Below are 17,960 nucleotides of genomic sequence, written 5' to 3' on the forward strand. Positions count from 1 at the left end.
CTTAGATCAGTCTACAGGGATTAGTCTGACCTACTCATTTAACTGTCCTTAGATCAGTCTACAGGGATCAGTCTGACCTACTCATTTAACTGACCTTAGATCAGTCTACAGGGATTAGTCTGACCTACTCATTTAACTGTCCTTAGATCAGTCTACAGGGATCAGTCTGACCTACTCATTTAACTGACCTTAGATCAGTCTACAGGGATTAGTCTGACCTACTCATTTAACTGACCTCAGATCAGTCTACAGGGATTAGTCTGACCTACTCATTTAACTGACCTTAGATCAGTCTACAGGGATTAGTCTGACCTACTCATTTAACTGACCTTAGATCAGTCTACAGGGATTAGTCTGACCTACTCATTTAACTGACCTTAGATCAGTCTACAGGGATTAGTCTGACCTACTCATTTAACTGACCTTAGATCAGTCTACAGGGATTAGTCTGACCTACTCATTTAACTGACCTTAGATCAGTCTACAGGGATTAGTCTGACCTACTCATTTTAAATGTGTCCCTCCATGCACTTCACATATCTAGAGATCCCTTTAAATAGGTCTAGATAAATGAATTTCCTGTAGGCATAATCCTCTCACATATGACATGTAGAGATCCCTTTAAATATTATTTAGAGACACCTTTAAATAGATAAATCAGTCTGCTGTAGGTATAATAATCTCAAATATGACATCAGTCCTTGTAGGGTCATCACCCTGGTGACCTCATTAACAGATTGACCTTTGACACTTGAACCTTTGACCTTTTGGTGCTGTTGGGACTTTTTATAATATTTTAGGAAATGCTTCCTGAATTGAATTCCTTGAATGCAGTCAGTATTTTTCTATTCAATTATATACAGTGGGGAGAACAAGTATTTGATACACTGCCGATTTTGCAGGTTTCCTACTTACAAAGCATGTAGAGGTCTGTAATTTTTATCATAGGTACATTTCAATAAAATGCAAATTAATTACTTAAAAATCATACAATGTGATTTTCTGGATTTTTGTTTTAGATTCCGTCTCTCACAGTTGAAGTGTACCTATGATAACAATTACAGACCTCTACATGCTTTGTAAGTAGGAAAACCTGCAAAATCGGCAGTGTATCAAATACTTGTTCTCCCCACTGTATACTATATATTCTACTATATATATAGTATGTAAGTATCTATCTGTCTCTTTCTCTCTCTGTCTCTCTGTCTCTCTGTCTCTCTGTCTCTCTCTCTCTCTCTCTCTCTCTCTCTCTCTCTCTCTCTCTCTCTCTCTCTCTCTCTCTCTCTCTCTCTCTCTCTCTCTCTCTCTCTCTCTCTCTCTCTCTCTCAAAACCAATGGTAAATTGTTGAATATTACCAGATGTATTCAACCCAATATAATCTGTAATTCCTAAACCCATATTAACAGATTATCTCCTTCTAACCCCTCCCCTCCCACTGTAGATGCCTCACTGCTACGAGTCTAGACATCTTTGAGTCTATATTATATTTTAACAGTAGTTCTCCCTCTCTCAATGACCTATGGTTGTTGCTGTGTATTATTGCCAATATGATGGCAATGTTATGCTTTATCACCAATAGATTTCACAGATTTTTTTTATCCCATATTGACATATTTTCTCTCTCTCTCCCTCCACTTAACTGTAGATGCCAGACAGCTAAGATACATTTGATTGATTCTGTATTATATTGTAACAGTATATATCTCTCCCCCTCTCACTCTCCACCTCTCTCTCTCTCCTTCTCTATCTATGTCCTCCCTCTCCCCCTCCCTCTCTCCCCTCTCTCTTTCCCTCTCTTTCCCCCCTCTCTCTCTGTCCCCCCTCTCTCCCTCTCTCTCTCTGTCCCCCTCTCTCTCTCTCTCTGTCCCCCTCTCTCTCTCTCTCTGTCCCCCTCTCTCTCTCTCTGTCCCCCTCTCTCTCTCTCTCCCTCCCTCTCTCCCCCTCCCCCTCTCTCTCTGTCCCCTCTATCTCTCTCTCTCTCTTTCTGTCCCCCTCTCTCCCTCTCCCCCTCTCTCTCTCTCCCCCCTCTCTCTCTCCCCCCCTTTCTCTCCCCCCTCCCTCTCTCCCTCTCTTCCCCTCCCCCTCTCTTCTTCCTCTCTCTCTCCAGATGCCAGACAGCTCCCAGACGTAGCCCTGACAGGGAAGTGCACTAGGGAGTGTGATGAGTTCGGACATTCCGACACCTGTTGGATGCCCGCCGCTGTCCGCCCGTCGCCTCGGCAACACCAGCGCCAGCGCCACGTCAGCGAGCCGCCCCGCCTGTCCACCTTCGCCTCCCCCGGCAATGACAACAACAATAACCATGACGACGATGATGAGGAAGATAGTGACAGCGAGAGCGCCGGCAGCGCCGGGAGTTCCGAACCGGGTGTGGTCAGCGTGGGAGTCGGCGGAGGAGGTCAGAGGTTACCGTTAGCCAATGGGGATCCTCTCGGCAGCCTGGTGGGCGGAGACAGGATGAACCGGAACATGGGCGACCACAACCGGAACCTGCTCAACCGCAAGATGACGTCGGCGTCGTACGACACGTTCAGCTCTGCCGGGTTCGGGAGACGCCATCACGAGGAGGATGGGGGGCGTCAGGGCAGGGTCAACCCTCCGGAGGTTATACCATTAACGAGGACCGGGGACTACAAGACCACGTCGTGCCTCACGCTCTCCCGTAGAGAGGTCTACCTTTAAGAGCATGGGGGATGGATCAGTCCACTGCTGCTGCACCCCTTTTCTGATGGAATGGAACATTCCATCCCTGTTTGTTCTGGTGAAATGGAACAGTCCACTTCTAGACACTGGAATGGAATGGTCCATTTCTGTTGTAGTTTTTGTTGAGAACTTTGACCAGCTGTGAATAATAATAATAATAATAACACCTTCAGAATAGAGGACCGCTCTGTGGTTTTGGTTTGTTTTGTTAAGTTTGACCAGGATACAGACACCACACAACTACAAAAACACAAAAGGACACTAGGACCTTAAACTCCAAGAAGAAAAGACTATAAGGTGTGATTAAAAAATAGAAATGGTGTTCATTAACTGAACTCCTTGCCAAAAAAACAACAATAATGAATCAAATCTGAACTTTTGGATGCTAAATACATCATATTTATATGGATCGTGAGGAGGGAGATGGATCCATGGATTGCCTTTGGAAAAAAGAGATAGCAGTTGCTGCTCTGGAGTCACGTACTGACTGACTTAATTTAATCGAAACTCTGGATAGAAGTTTCTCTCAAACACAGATCTAGGATCAGTTTATTCTTCCCTGAATCCTAACCTGAAGTATTACAGGGAGCAACTCAATACTGAACTTAGATCAGTGTCAAGTGTTAACTTATTTTTTTTATTTTTTTGTTACTCTTTAAAGTTAATCAGATGCATGTCTAACCTCCCGCCACCGGGGGAGCTGTGGGGAGAGAGACTAACCTCCCCCCACCAGGGGAGCTGTGGGGAGAGAGACTGACCTCCCCCCACCAGGGGAGCTGTGGGGAGAGAGACTAACCTCCCCCCACCAGGGGAGCTGTGGGGAGAGAGACTGACCTCCCCCCACCAGGGGAGCTGTGGGGAGAGAGACTAACCTCCCGCCACCAGGGGAGCTGTGGGGAGAGAGACTGACCTCCCCCCACCAGGGGAGCTGTGGGGAGGGGAAAGAGCTGGAGGAACTGGGCCTGACGCCATACACGCCTCAGGACCAATGGGAACACTCGCTGACGTGCATGCGACCAATCAAATTTGATTTAAAGACTTATGATCGGATAGATCTGAATCTGACTAATCTGCGAACCCGATGATGGGACGCCATGGAGGTTTAACCAATCAAACGATAGGACCAATGAGCTGTCGTTATAAAAGTAATTTTAATGGATTTCATGCTCATCAATCAAATGTTATTTAAACCTAACCCAACAATCATCATATGGCATTATAGGGAAGTAGCATCGAGATATTAACCAACCATACAACGGACAAGATATTTTCAGTAACAACCAATCGGATTCTTTGGCAAAGACAAGGACTTCCGAAAAGATAACTGATTTAAAAAAACATCCAGGTATTTTTGAAACAACGCAAGAAGACGAGGAGGGAAATAAACAAACACAACGTGACGTTTTTACAGATATGAGCTAGAAACACTCGGAATACAAGGTCCATGCTAGAATCAGTGCCAACATATTCCAGCATTTTCTAATGAAAAATGATACTTTTTCTGTCTTTTTGCCTTCTCTAGCTAAATTCTGGTAACCTTCCCAAAACTACAAGGTTTTTCAGAAATCCTGGTTGGAGTATTCCCGGATTTCCTACCTATTCCGGGAATCTTCTTACCGGGATTTCTGAAAAACCTGGGGATTTTGCGAAAGTTAAGGGGAAATGTGCAACCCTAGCCGAGACTGTACATAGTGTATCTATGTTTAGACTGACAGTGTTACAGCACTGTCATCCATTCATTAAGACCATTACATGTTACTCTACCGTGCAGAAGACCAGTCACTTCAGTCAACTGATTATATGGATATCTATTCTACAACACACAATGTAGTGAAACACACACACACACGACTGCACACACACTCAGTGAAACCATACACACACGACATAGACGTGCGACGTACACACACACACACCCACAACCGTACACTGTAGCTATACAAAATCAACCCAAAATGCAGAAGGATACACGTTCCCACACACACACACACACACACACACACACACACACGTAATGTGTCTACATGCTTTTAAACATACTTGAACATATAACATGTTGCCTCTGAAAACTAGCTTTTTGCCTGCTTCCCTCCCCCTCCTCTTCAACCCCCTGATGTAAACAAGTATTTAAATAAGTATTCATCTTTCAAGACATTAAAGGGACGTTTTGGTCTATATGCCGGCTTTACATTAAAGGGATATTTAAAGTATTCCTCTAACTCATAGAACAAACCAAATCTTTGGGAAAAATGAACTCTAACTCTTCTTCTGCATGAAATAAAAACGGCTAAATGCTAATTTGTTTTTTGTTTTTGAAAACCAGAAGCCTTCTTTTTTGGAGATATTACACCTCTTTGAAAACATGATGTGTGTATGTATGTATGTGTGTGTTTGTATGTGAGGGAGGGAGAGATGGGTAGAGGGAGAGGGGGAGAGCATCAGTGTGTGAAGTCGTATAATTCACGAGGAGAGGAAGAGAGAGAAACCTTCATCCCTGGGTGAGGTTATTTGCTGTATCATCCCTGGGTGAGGTTATTTGCTGTAGAATCCCTGGGTGAGGTTATTTGCTGTAGAATCCCTGGGTGAGGTTATTTGCCGTAGCATTCCTGGGTGAGGTTATTTGCTGTATCATCCCTGGGTGAGGTTATTTGCTGTAGCAATTGAGAGAAAATTAGAAACTCCTCACGTTGAAAGGATGCGTGGAGGACGATAGAGTCCAGGGGCTGCTCCTTAACAGTCTAAAGAAAGACTATTGAGACTCACCATATAATCAGTGACTTTAACTTCATTACACACTAACCAACTCTCAGGTAAGACTTGCCACAATGTGTACAGTATCTAGTTTGTAAAGTAACCCACTGGGTTTCTACATGAAAACAGAACCATGAATTCTCCCCTAGAATTAGAATTGAGTTCTAATTAAATCCCCTAGAATTCGACTTAGAATTGAGTTCTAATTCAATCCCCTAGAATTCGATTTAGAATTGAGTTCTAATTCAATCCCCCAGAATTCGATTTAGAATTGAGTTCTAATTCTAGGGTTGCTCCTATCTCTCTCTTCACTCTACCCTATGGCCATTCTATGGTGTCAGTACACTGGCTTTAGTTGGACACACTGAACTTCTCACCCCCTTCTCCCTCTAACCTCCACCTCCCCCCCACTCATGTTTCCAAACCTGCTGTCTCTGAAGCCCTGTGATTGGTGGACTGGACTCATCGGTGCACTGATGTTACAATGGACGGAAGTTCTAGTTCCAGAACATTGGGAATGCTCGAAGGGGATTGGTCTATCTATGCCATAATCCTACGGGGTTTTCAAGCTCACCTAGAGCCACTGACATACAGTCCATATACTATGTAGTAACCATGACCACACAGTCCCTGGATATATGGAAATCATGGAGCTGGATTACAACCCACAGGGTCCGGGTTCTGGATTCAGGAGCCGAGTTAACCCTAACGGGCCAGGAGAACCTTGCTACAAGAGACTCTGAAAACAATGATTTGTGTTTATTACAAGACAGATCTTTTCTTCCGGGGGGCGTCCAACTGCTGTTTTAATGCAGTCTGGTGCAAACATACTACCCTACTACCATACCTTTCCTTCCCCGGCCTAACACGGACCTATAGGAACAGTGTACATGAATCAGTGACTATGTCCCAAATAGCACCCTATCCCCTATATAGGCCATATAGGGGGGCAGTAGTCAAAAGTCTGCAAAAGTTGTGAAGTATGTAGGGATTAGGGTGCCATTTGGGACATTGGCACTGTGTGGGAGAGTGTGTGTTTTTTTATATACTGCACGTTTAAAGACAATTTAAATCACTTCTTCTTAGCCCTGATATGTGGGCCTGGAGAGAGAGAGGACGGGGGAGCGATAGAGCGAGGTTAACGACGTCTTAACGAGATATTTGCATTCACCTGTTTAGGACATTCTTTTTTTAAAAAGGGGACACCTCGGCATGCGTCGCATATGGCACCCTATATAGTGCTCTACTTTTGACCGGAGCTGTGGCCCAGAGTAGTGCACTACATAGGGTATAGGGTGCTATTTGGGATGGGCCCCCTCACCTATACTCTTCCTCCTGATTGGTCGATTACCTAATAGCCACGTATAGAACGTAAGAACCACCCAGTAGAACTGAGGAACCCCATAGAACCCACGGAACAGCGAACATTGTTAATAACAGACAAAAAAGGCATGTTTTACCCGTTTCAATTTTGCATTAAAAAGAATACGAAAAAAAAAAAAAAAATTTTTTATTTCCTTTCTTGATTTTCTCTTTTTTTTTATTTCTCTGTTTGTAGCGACGTGTCTCTGTTGCTGATCTATTATTAACTGCGATTAACTAATTATTCAACTAATTGCATTTGCTAATGATTACGAGGATGAGGTGTGCCGAAATGGCACCCTATTCCCTATACAGAGGTCAAAAGTAGTGCCCTGTAGAGGGAATAGGGTGCTATTTCAGTCACAGCCGAGGAGGAGTTGTTACAGAACGGTTTGATGATGATGATGATGATTATGATAATGATGATGACGTGTGTAAAAGTTTGACTTTGACATTAAAAGCTCCTTGAAACCTCTTAAAAGTTTTATTTTTTTATATTTTTTTTACTTGGGCTCAGGATTCAGTCCTGGGCGCGTTATATAGCAGCGCATTGCATTGGACTTTTAGGTCGTTTACACTTGAGCCAACATTCACAGCGTTTACCGTGAAGGCGATATCCGTGGACATTGGGGGGGAAATGCCTTTTAAAGGATCATTGTAGGATGTCCAGTGCTCTGCTCTATGACGTGCCTCTGATTGAATCGTGGCCTTGGGCATGACATTTAAAACATGCTAATATCTGGTACATTGATGTTTTGGGATTGAATCCTGGCCTTGGGCATGACATTTAAAACATGCTAATATCTGGTACATTGATGTTTTGGGATTGAATCCTGGCCTTGGGCATGACATTTAAAACATGCTAATATCTGGTACATTGATGTTTTGGGATTGAATCGTGGCCTTGGGCATGACATTTAAAACATGCTGATATCTGGTACATTGATGTTTTGGGATTGAATCGTGGCCTTGGGCATGCCATTTAAAACATGCTGATATCTGGTACATTGATGTTTTGGGATTGAATCGTGGCCTTGGGCATGACATTTAAAACATGCTAATATCTGGTACATTGATGTTTTGGGATTGAATCGTGGCCTTGGGCATGACATTTAAAACATGCTAATATCTGGTACATTGATGTTTTGGGATTGAATCGTGGCCTTGGGCATCACATTTAAAACATGCTGATATCTGGTACATTGATGTTTTGGGATTGAATCGTGGCCTTGGGCATGACATTTAAAACATGCTGATATCTGGTACATTGATGTTTTGGGATTGAATCGTGGCCTTGGGCATGACATTTAAAACATGCTGATATCTGGTACATTGATGTTTTTGGTTTGAAAATTCTAAACCTAGCACTTGTTACGTCCCAAATTGCACCCTATTCCCTATATAGTGCACTTCTTTTGACCAGGACCCATAGAGCTCTGGTTGAAAGTATCACACTATGAAGGGAATAGGGTGCCATTTGTGATGCAGCCACTCTGTCCTAATCCATAGACTGCTTCCAAGGTAACGAAACCACACTGACACCTGGACCAGACCGGACCACCTGGACCAGACCGGACCACACATAACCTCACAGTAGTTATCGCTAAAGTTCTAAACCCCAATCAGAATGGACTCGGATGTCAGTTATTGAGAGAACAGCAGTCATGATGTAAAAATGTCGTCTTTAGCTACCGCAGTTTGTAAACGATGTTAATGCAATCTGTGAATCATGAATACACAGTGTTTTATAAGCCCAAGTGGGCAGGGCATCCTGAAGACGCAAGACAGTTACTAACAAAATGTATTAAATTAAATAATTTCTCCCCCTTGGTTTCTTGGAGGTATACAGAGGAGGTTATGCCATGTGGACTGGAGTTTTGAGGCTGAAAGGAGAGGCTATGCTAGGCTAGGAGGAAGGGAAAGGTGAGGGAGCTGGTGAGAAATAGAACCAGTAACAAGCTTAGGAGAGAGACCAAGGAGCTAGGAGAGAGATCAAGGAGCTAGGGAGCGAGAAGAGAGACATGATACTAGAGCCATCAAGGAGAGAGATTATTTTCTAGAGAAGACAACTGGGATCTACAACAAAGGATCTAGAAAATAAAATAAAGATGACTAGATGATCTAGAAAAGCGATGGAGGCTAGCCAAACTAGATGACCAAGACTAGACCAAACTAGACAACCAAGACTAGACCAAACTAGACGACCAAGACTAGACCAAACTAGACGACCAAGACTAGACCAAACTAGACGACCAAGACTAGACCAAACTAGACGACCAAGACTAGACCAAACTAGACGACCAAGTCTAGAGCAAACTAGACGACCAAGACTAGACCAAACTAGATGACCAAGACTAGACTAAATTAGACGACCAAGTCTAGAGCAAACTAGACGACCAAGACTAGACTAAATTAGACGACCAAGACTAGAGCAAACTAGACGACCAAGACTAGACCAAACTAGACGACCAAGACTAGACCAAATTAGACGACCAAGACTAGACCAAACTAGACGACCAAGTCTAGAGCAAACTAGACGACCAAGTCTAGAGCAAACTAGACGACCAAGACTAGACTAAATTAGACAACCAAGACTAGAGCAAACTAGACGACCAAGACTAGACCAAACTAGACGACCAAGTCTAGAGCAAACTAGACGACCAAGACTAGACCAAACTAGATGACCAAGACTAGACCAAGCTAGACGACCAAGACTAGACCAAACTAGACGACCAAGACTAGACTAAATTAGACGACCAAGACTAGACCAAACTAGACGACCAAGACTAGAATAAATTAGATGACCAAGACTAGACCAAACTAGACGACCAAGTCTAGAGCAAACTAGACGACCAAGACTAGACTAAATTAGACGACCAAGACTAGAGCAAACTAGACGACCAAGACTAGACCAAACTAGATGACCAAGTCTAGAGCAAACTAGACGACCAAGACTAGACCAAACTAGACGACCAAGACTCGACCAAACTAGACGACCAAGACTAGACCAAACTAGACGACCAAGACTAGACTACATTAGATGACCAAGACTAGACCAAACTAGACGACCAAGACTAGACTAAATTAGATGACCAAGACTAGAGCGAACTAGACGACCAAGACTAGACCAAACTAGACGACCAAGACTAGACCAAACTAGACGACCAAGACTAGACTAAATTAGATGACCAAGACTAGACCAAACTAGACGACCAAGACTAGACTAAATTAGATGACCAAGACTAGAGCAAACTAGACGACCAAGACTAGACCAAACTAGACGACCAAGACTAGACTAAATTAGACGACCAAGACTAGAGCAAACTAGACGACCAAGACTAGACCAAACTAGATGACCAAGACTAGAACAAATTAGACTATCTAGGATAGACAACTAGACAAATGTCACCCGATCTCCTATATAGGGCACTACTTTGAACAGAGCCCTATGGGATAAAACAGGTAAAAGCAACAAGAGGAGAAAGTAGTGAACTACATAGGGAATAGGGTGCCATTTGGGAGAAGAGCAAAATGAACGCTTTCACTATGACCATGACCCTCTTTATCTGGATCACTCCTGACACCTGGTGGCCAACAATCAACATTACAACTCATAAGGTATACAATGGATTAATACTCAGGAATACTGGATATGAACAGTACATATATGCAATTGCATTTGTACAGTACATTCAATGAATGAATGCTACCTCTATAATAACCATGGAGAAGTTGTATCCATTACATCATCTTATCAAACAGGGGATTTCATAGAACAAACAACAACGCATCTTAATATATGCTGATGGCATGGAATGGTTAGTTTCTATACAATACCATGGAATGGTTAGTTTTCTATACAATACCATGGAATGGTTAGTTTTCTATACAATGTCATGGAATGGTTAGTTTTCTATACAATACCATGGAATGGATAGTTTTCTACACAATACCATGGAATGGTTAGTTTTCTATACAATGTCATGGAATGGTTAGTTTTCTATACAATACCATGGAATGGTTAGTTTTCTATACAATGTCATGGAATGGTTAGTTTTCTATACAATACCATGGAATGGTTAGTTTTCTATACAATGTCATGGAATGGTTAGTTTTCTATACAATGTCATGGAATGGTTAGTTTTCTATACAATACCATGGAATGGTTAGTTTTCTATACAATACCATGGAATGGTTAGTTTTCTATACAATACCATGGAATGGATAGTTTTCTATACAATACCATGGAATGGTTAGTTTTCTATACAATACCATGGAATGGTTAGTTTTCTATACAATACCATGGAATGGTTAGTTTTCTATACAATCCATGGAATGGATAGTTTTCAATACAATACCATGGAATGGATAGTTTTCTATACAATACCATGGAATGGTTAGTTTTCTATACAATGTCATGGAATGGTTAGTTTTCTATACAATACCATGGAATGGTTAGTTTTCTATACAATACCATGGAATGGTTGGTTTTCTATACAATACCATGGAATGGTTAGTTTTCTATACAATACCATGGAATGGTTAGTTTTCTATACAATACCATGGAATGGTTAGTTTTCTATACAATCCATGGAATGGATAGTTTTCAATACAATACCATGGAATGGATAGTTTTCTATACAATACCATGGAATGGTTAGTTTTCTATACAATGTCATGGAATGGTTAGTTTTCTATACAATACCATGGAATGGTTAGTTTTCTATACAATACCATGGAATGGATAGTTTTCTATACAATACCATGGAATGGATAGTTTTCTATACAATACCATGGAATGGATAGTTTTCTATACAATACCATGGAATGGTTAGTTTCTATACAATACCATGGAATGGATAGTTTTCTATACAATACCATGGAATGGATAGTTTTCTATACAATACCATGGAATGGATAGTTTTCTATACAATACCATGGAATGGTTAGTTTCTATACAATACCATGGAATGGATAGTTTTCTATACAATACCATGGAATGGATAGTTTTCTATACAATACAATGGAATGGTTAGTTTTCTATACAATACAATGGAATGGTTAGTTTTCAATACAATACCATGGAATGGATAGTTTTCTATACAATACCATGGAATGGTTAGTTTCTATACAATACAATGGAATGGTTAGTTTTCTATACAATACCATGGAATGGATAGTTTTCTATACAATACCATGGAATGGTTAGTTTCTATACAATGTCATGGAATGGTTAGTTTTCTATACAATACCATGGAATGGTTAGTTTTCTATACAATGTCATGGAATGGATAGTTTTCTATACAATACAATGGAATGGTTAGTTTTCTATACAATACAATGGAATGGTTAGTTTTCTATACAATACAATGGAATGGTTAGTTTTCTATACAATACAATGGAATGGTTAGTTTTCTATACAATACAATGGAATAGTTAGTTTTCTATACAATACAATGGAATGGTTAGTTTTCTATACAATACAATGGAATGGTTAGTTTTCTATACAATACCATGGAATGGTTCGTTTTCTATTCAACATCATGGAATGGTTAGTTTTCTTTGGACAATAAAGTTTTATTCTTTACAGTGTATAGAATATATTAAAAGTTTATTGGATGGAATTTAACGGTAGAAGAGCAGCACAGCAGCTTCAGTGATCTCCCTGGACGCACTCGAGCCTTTGTTGGTCCCGTAACCATCCCAGTCAAAGCTAGTGAAATCACCACACTGTGTGGGAGCAGCCTCAGGGAAGTGTCCACCACCACCTATACAATACTGCACACACACACACACACACACACACACACACACACACACACACACACACACAGGTTATGAAACAGATGGACTCATACATGTCATTTAAATGCTTGCACACACACATACACACACAGCAATTATTTGTCTTAAAAGAATACCACGATTCTTCCTTTTAACTCACATGTTCACTGTTGCAGCCGGTTGGTTTGACCCCAGAGCAGATTGCCATGGCTGCTCGTTCGATATTTATCGCTCTGAACGTGATGAAGCCAGGTTGAAACTCATCTTTAGGAGAAAAATAACATGACAGAAACATGATATGAATGTCTACAAGCCAGGTCATTTATTCCATAGACACATTTCCCTTCTGTGTAAACTTAATGACAGTAAAGTTGTTGTTATCTACAGGTGTATATTTAGTTTGATTCACCATTCTATTATTTCTGTGTGTCATGGTGGATAAAATATGATTAAATAAAAGTCACATACTTTCTTGAGTTGAAGAAAGACGTGTTAATAAATGTCTACAGATATATTTCATTTCAGTGCATTCATCGCTCTCTTTCATTAGCTCATGGTTGATCAAATTAAAGAAGCCCCATACTTCTTGCGTTGGGACCATACAGCTCTCTGGTGGTCTCTGTGTCTCCATGGTCATAGACAACAGGAATGGATGGTCCTCTGTCGCTGCAAGACCCCACGTTGTACCTCACTGGATGGGTCTGGCACATTAGAACACAATATCATTCATGTCGAGCTTTAATCAAGCACCCATCTGTGTGGCCAACTGGGTGAGCCACGAGACTGTGTTAGCCTACTGAGCTAAAGCCTAGGCATCAGCTTGATGCATTAGTTTGTCAAAGTTATTCATAATGTGGACCAAACTTTCTCTAACAAGAAAGCGTGCATTGTACTGTGTGTGTGTGTGTACATGCATGCGTATTTTGTACGTGTGTGTGTACGTGCGTGTCTCTGTGTAGGTGCGTGTGTGTGTGTACGTGCGTGTCTGTGTGTATGTGCGTGTGTGTGTGTACGTGCGTGTCTGTGTGTATGTGCGTGTGTGTGTGTACGTGCGTGTCTGTGTGTATGTGCGTGTGTGTGTGTACGTGCGTGTCTGTGTGTAGGTGCGTGTGTGTCTGTGTGATACCTTGAAGAGTTGGTGCAGGTGTGTGTATGTGCGTGTCTGTGTCTGTGTGTAGGTGCGTGTGTGTCTGTGTGTAGGTGCGTGTGTGTGTGTACGTGCGTGTCTGTGTGTAGGTGCGTGTGTGTCTGTGTGATACCTTGAAGAGTTGGTGCAGGTTGCCTCCGTGCAGGGTGAGGAAGCGTCTCTCTGTGTGGTAGCGCAGGATGGAGGCCAGGTTCCAGTGTTCCAAAGGAGAGTTGTTGGGGACGTGCCACACAGACATGTCCTCCGCCACGATGTCATAATACCCAGGGTTCTGAGGGAGAGGGGAGGAGATGTATTAATACCCAGGGTTCTGAGGGAGACAGGAGGAGATGTATTAATACCCAGGGTTCTGAGGGAGACAGGAGGAGATGTATTAATACCCAGGGTTCTGAGGGAGACAGGAGGAGATGTATTAATACCCAGGGTTCTGAGGGAGACAGGAGGAGATGTATTAATACCCAGGGTTCTGCGGGAGAGGGGCAGAGATGGATTAATACCCAGGCTTCTGAGGGAGACAGGAGGAGATGGATTAATACCCAGGGTTCTGAATGAGTTGGAGGAGATGTATTAATACCCAGAGTTCTGAGGGAGAGGTGAGGAGATGTATTAATACCCAGGGTTCTGAGGGAGACAGGAGGAGATGTATTAATACCCAGGGTTCTGTGGGAGAGGGGAGGAGGTGTATTAATACCCAGGGTTCTGAGGGAGACAGGAGTAGATGTATTAATACCCAGGGTTCTGCGGGAGAGGGGCAGAGATGGATTAATACCCAGGCTTCTGAGGGAGACAGGAGGAGATGGATTAATACCCAGGGTTCTGAAGGAGTTGGAGGAGATGTATTAATACCCAGAGTTCTGAGGGAGAGGTGAGGAGATGTATTAATACCCAGGGTTCTGAGGGAGACAGGAGGAGATGTATTAATACCCAGAGTTCTGAAGGAGCCAGGAGGAGATATATTAATACCCCGGGTTATGAGGGATACAGGAGGATGTGTATTAATACCCAGGGGTCTGAAGGAGACAGGAGGAGATTTATTAATACCCAGGGTTCTGAGGGAGACAGGAGGAGATGTATTAATACCCAGAGTTCTGAAGGAGCCAGGAGGAGATATATTAATACCCAGGGTTATGAGGGATACAGGAGGATGTGTATTAATACCCAGGGTTCTGAGGGAGACAGGAGGAGATGTATTAATACCCAGGGATCTGAGGGAGAGGGGAGGAGATGTATTAATACCCAGGGTTCTGAGGGAGACAGAGGGAGGTGTATTAATACCCAGGGTTCTGAGGGAGACAGGAGGATATGTATTAATACCCAGGGTTCTGTGGGAGAGGGGAGGAGGTATTAATACCCAGGGTTCTGAGGGAGACAGGGGGAGGTGTATTAATACCCAGGGTTCTGAGGGAGACAGGAGGAGATGTATTAATACCCAGGGTTCTGAGGGAGACAGAGGGAGATGTATTAATACCCAGGGTTCTGAGGGAGACAGAGGGAGATGTATTAATACCCAGGGTTCTGAGGGAGAGGGGAGGAGATGTATTAATACCCAGGGTTCTGAGGGAGACAGGAGGAGATGTATTAATACCCAGGGTTCTGAAGGAGACAGGAGGAGATGTATTAATACCCAGGGTTCTGAGGGAGAGGGAAGGAGATGTATTAATTTGTGTCTTGCATAACACAATTCCATTCCAATTCCAGTCAATTCAGGAAATGCACTAAAATTCCAATTCCAATTCTCTTCCATGCGTTCCAATGGGAAGAATTTGGAATTGTAATTTGGTTTACTTTCTGGATAGACTGGAATTGAAATGGAATTTTGCCCAACCCTGCTGTATAGGTTTTCAACGTATTAGTTTACACTCCATCATATGATATAGCAATCTGATCATCTATTTAACATATCAGCTTAAACACCATCATATGATATAGCAATCTGATCATCTATTTAACATATCAGCTTAAACACCATCATATGATATTGCAATCTGATCATCTATTTAACATATCAGCTTAAACCCAATCATATGATATTGCAATCTGATCATCTATTTAACATATCAGCTTAAACCCAATCATATGATATTGCAATCTGATCATCTATTTAACATATCAGCTTAAACCCAATCATATGATATTGCAATCTGATCATCTATTTAACATATCAGCTTAAACCCAATCATATGATATACCAATCTGCTCATCTATTTAACATATCAGTTTAAACCCCATCATATTATATAGCAATCTGATCATCAATTTAACATATCAGCTTAAACCCCATCATATGATATAGCAATCTGACGCCTGACTGTACAGTCCATGAGGTGGATCTAGAAAAATAGATCTAGACTAGACAACACTAGATGATCTAGAAAAACACGATTGAGACTAGACCGTCTAGACTAGACAAGACAAAACAAGTCGCTCTACCTTGAAGTCATCAGAGGTGGCGCCCTCTGCTGTTCCAAAGGTGGCCCTATTGGCCCAGTTCCCCTCTCCGTCTGGCCGGTTGGGGTTACTACCCTGCTGACTGGACCAGCGGTCGCCCACCGTGCACTTCCCATACATGTTGTTCTCGTGCACGCTCGCCACCAGGGTCCAGCCGCCGTCCGCTGTGGTCATGTCACAGAAGGTCTGGTACATCACCCCGCTGGCTGTGGTCAGATAGTACAGACCATCTGACGGACAGAGAAATATATTACAACGATATATCCACATACTAGTAGAAAGAGGAGGAAGCGATATGACCTGTTTTTTTTTGGACAAAATAACATGGGAACTTATTGCCAATGGGCAAAACATGTAGAAATGAGGAGGAAGGGAAGCGCTACTAAGGTACACAGTAGTAGATGTTGGTAGACAGAAGGTGCTCTTTGGTCAAAGGGGTGAATTGGGTCATCAAAAAGAAAGCAGGACCAAGGCGCTCTTCATATGCCGAAACGCGTCGGATAAAAAAAAAATCTTTGTTTCTATTGAACAGGCGATACTAATAAAGGCATTTTATTTAATTATATGAAGAGTGCCTTGGTCCTGCTTTCTTTTTGATATATCGACATATATTGAAAATATACATAACTACAGATATTGAAATATATAAATACATATATTGAAATACATACCTGCATATATTAAAGCATTTAACAATATATTGAACTATATGCTTACATATATTCAAGTGTATACCAAAATATACTAATATATATGTAAATATAACAAAGTAAATATCTACATATATTGATACACATATCTAAATATAACGAAATATAGCTGCCCATCTGTGATAAGTAAATTCTTTATAACCATGGTGATACTCAATGTACTGTACATGCAACACCAAACACAACCCCCAGGTGGCGACAGATACACAGTACAAGATTGGCACCGCTATTCTTTCTGTTGTAATCTGAGTGATCAGACATTAATAGTTATTTCATATGCAGCATTGCAGTGTACGGCAGTTATAAACATGGATGGTCCTGTGTGACTCAGAGCAAGGCAACAATAGGATTGTGAGTTTATTTCCCACTGGGGCAACCCCATGTGAAAATGTATGCACGCAATAACTGTAAGTCGCTTTGGATAAAAGCGTCTGTTTGAATGGCATATATTGTTAATATATGATTATTATCACATAAAAAAAAAATTCTTACCTTCATGTTGGTTATATCTGTCCCTTATTTCTTTACAGCTCCTGGCAACGTATCGTGTTCTGTTCCTCAGCCTGTCCAAACTGTTGAAGTCTGTTCTGGCTCCGACTGCACGTCTGCCCTCATGGACCGCCTGCACTGCTTCTGGAACGGGAATATCACCAAGATAAGAGGAAAGTTGTTTTGTATGTACATTTAAATGTTCAAATACTTGATAAGCACGTGTGTGTGTGTGTGCGTGCGTGCGTGCGTGCGTGTGTGTGTGTGCATGCGTGTGTGTGAGCGTGCGTGTGTGTGTGTGTGTGTGTGTGTGTGTGTGTGTGTGTGTGTGCGTGCGTGCGTGTGTGTGTGTGTGAGTGTCACACCAAGTTGAGACAGTGAAGTTGAATTAGTTGTGAGTCTGATAATTAGAAGCAGCAGTCTGCTGGAGAAAACATTACAACATTAAACACTACAGAGGATAAAACCCTATAGAGCCTGGAGGCCAGCTTGAAACAACATTAAACACTACAGAGGATAAAACCCTATAGAGCCTGGAGGCCAGCTGCAAACAACATTAAACACT

The 17,960-nt window shown here is 42.0% G+C and overlaps 1 protein-coding gene across 1 annotated transcript; it reads right to left on the bottom strand.

Moving 5' to 3' along the window:
• Positions 1 to 12,442: 12,442 nt before the first annotated feature.
• On the bottom strand, positions 12,443 to 17,539 carry LOC311125838 (intelectin-like; the record flags this gene model as incomplete). Its single annotated transcript, XM_084199870.1, has 6 exons — positions 12,443 to 12,595; positions 12,762 to 12,865; positions 13,185 to 13,302; positions 13,861 to 14,019; positions 16,179 to 16,426; positions 17,399 to 17,539. Coding segments are annotated over 6 exons (923 nt in total), but the record flags the coding sequence as incomplete, so codon positions are not given.
• Between the last annotated feature and the right edge of the window lie 421 nt (positions 17,540 to 17,960).

The sequence above is a fragment of the Coregonus lavaretus genome, assembly GCF_964263955.1.
Source record: "Coregonus lavaretus genome assembly, contig: HAP1_SCAFFOLD_7417, whole genome shotgun sequence".
NCBI lineage: Eukaryota > Metazoa > Chordata > Actinopteri > Salmoniformes > Salmonidae > Coregonus > Coregonus lavaretus.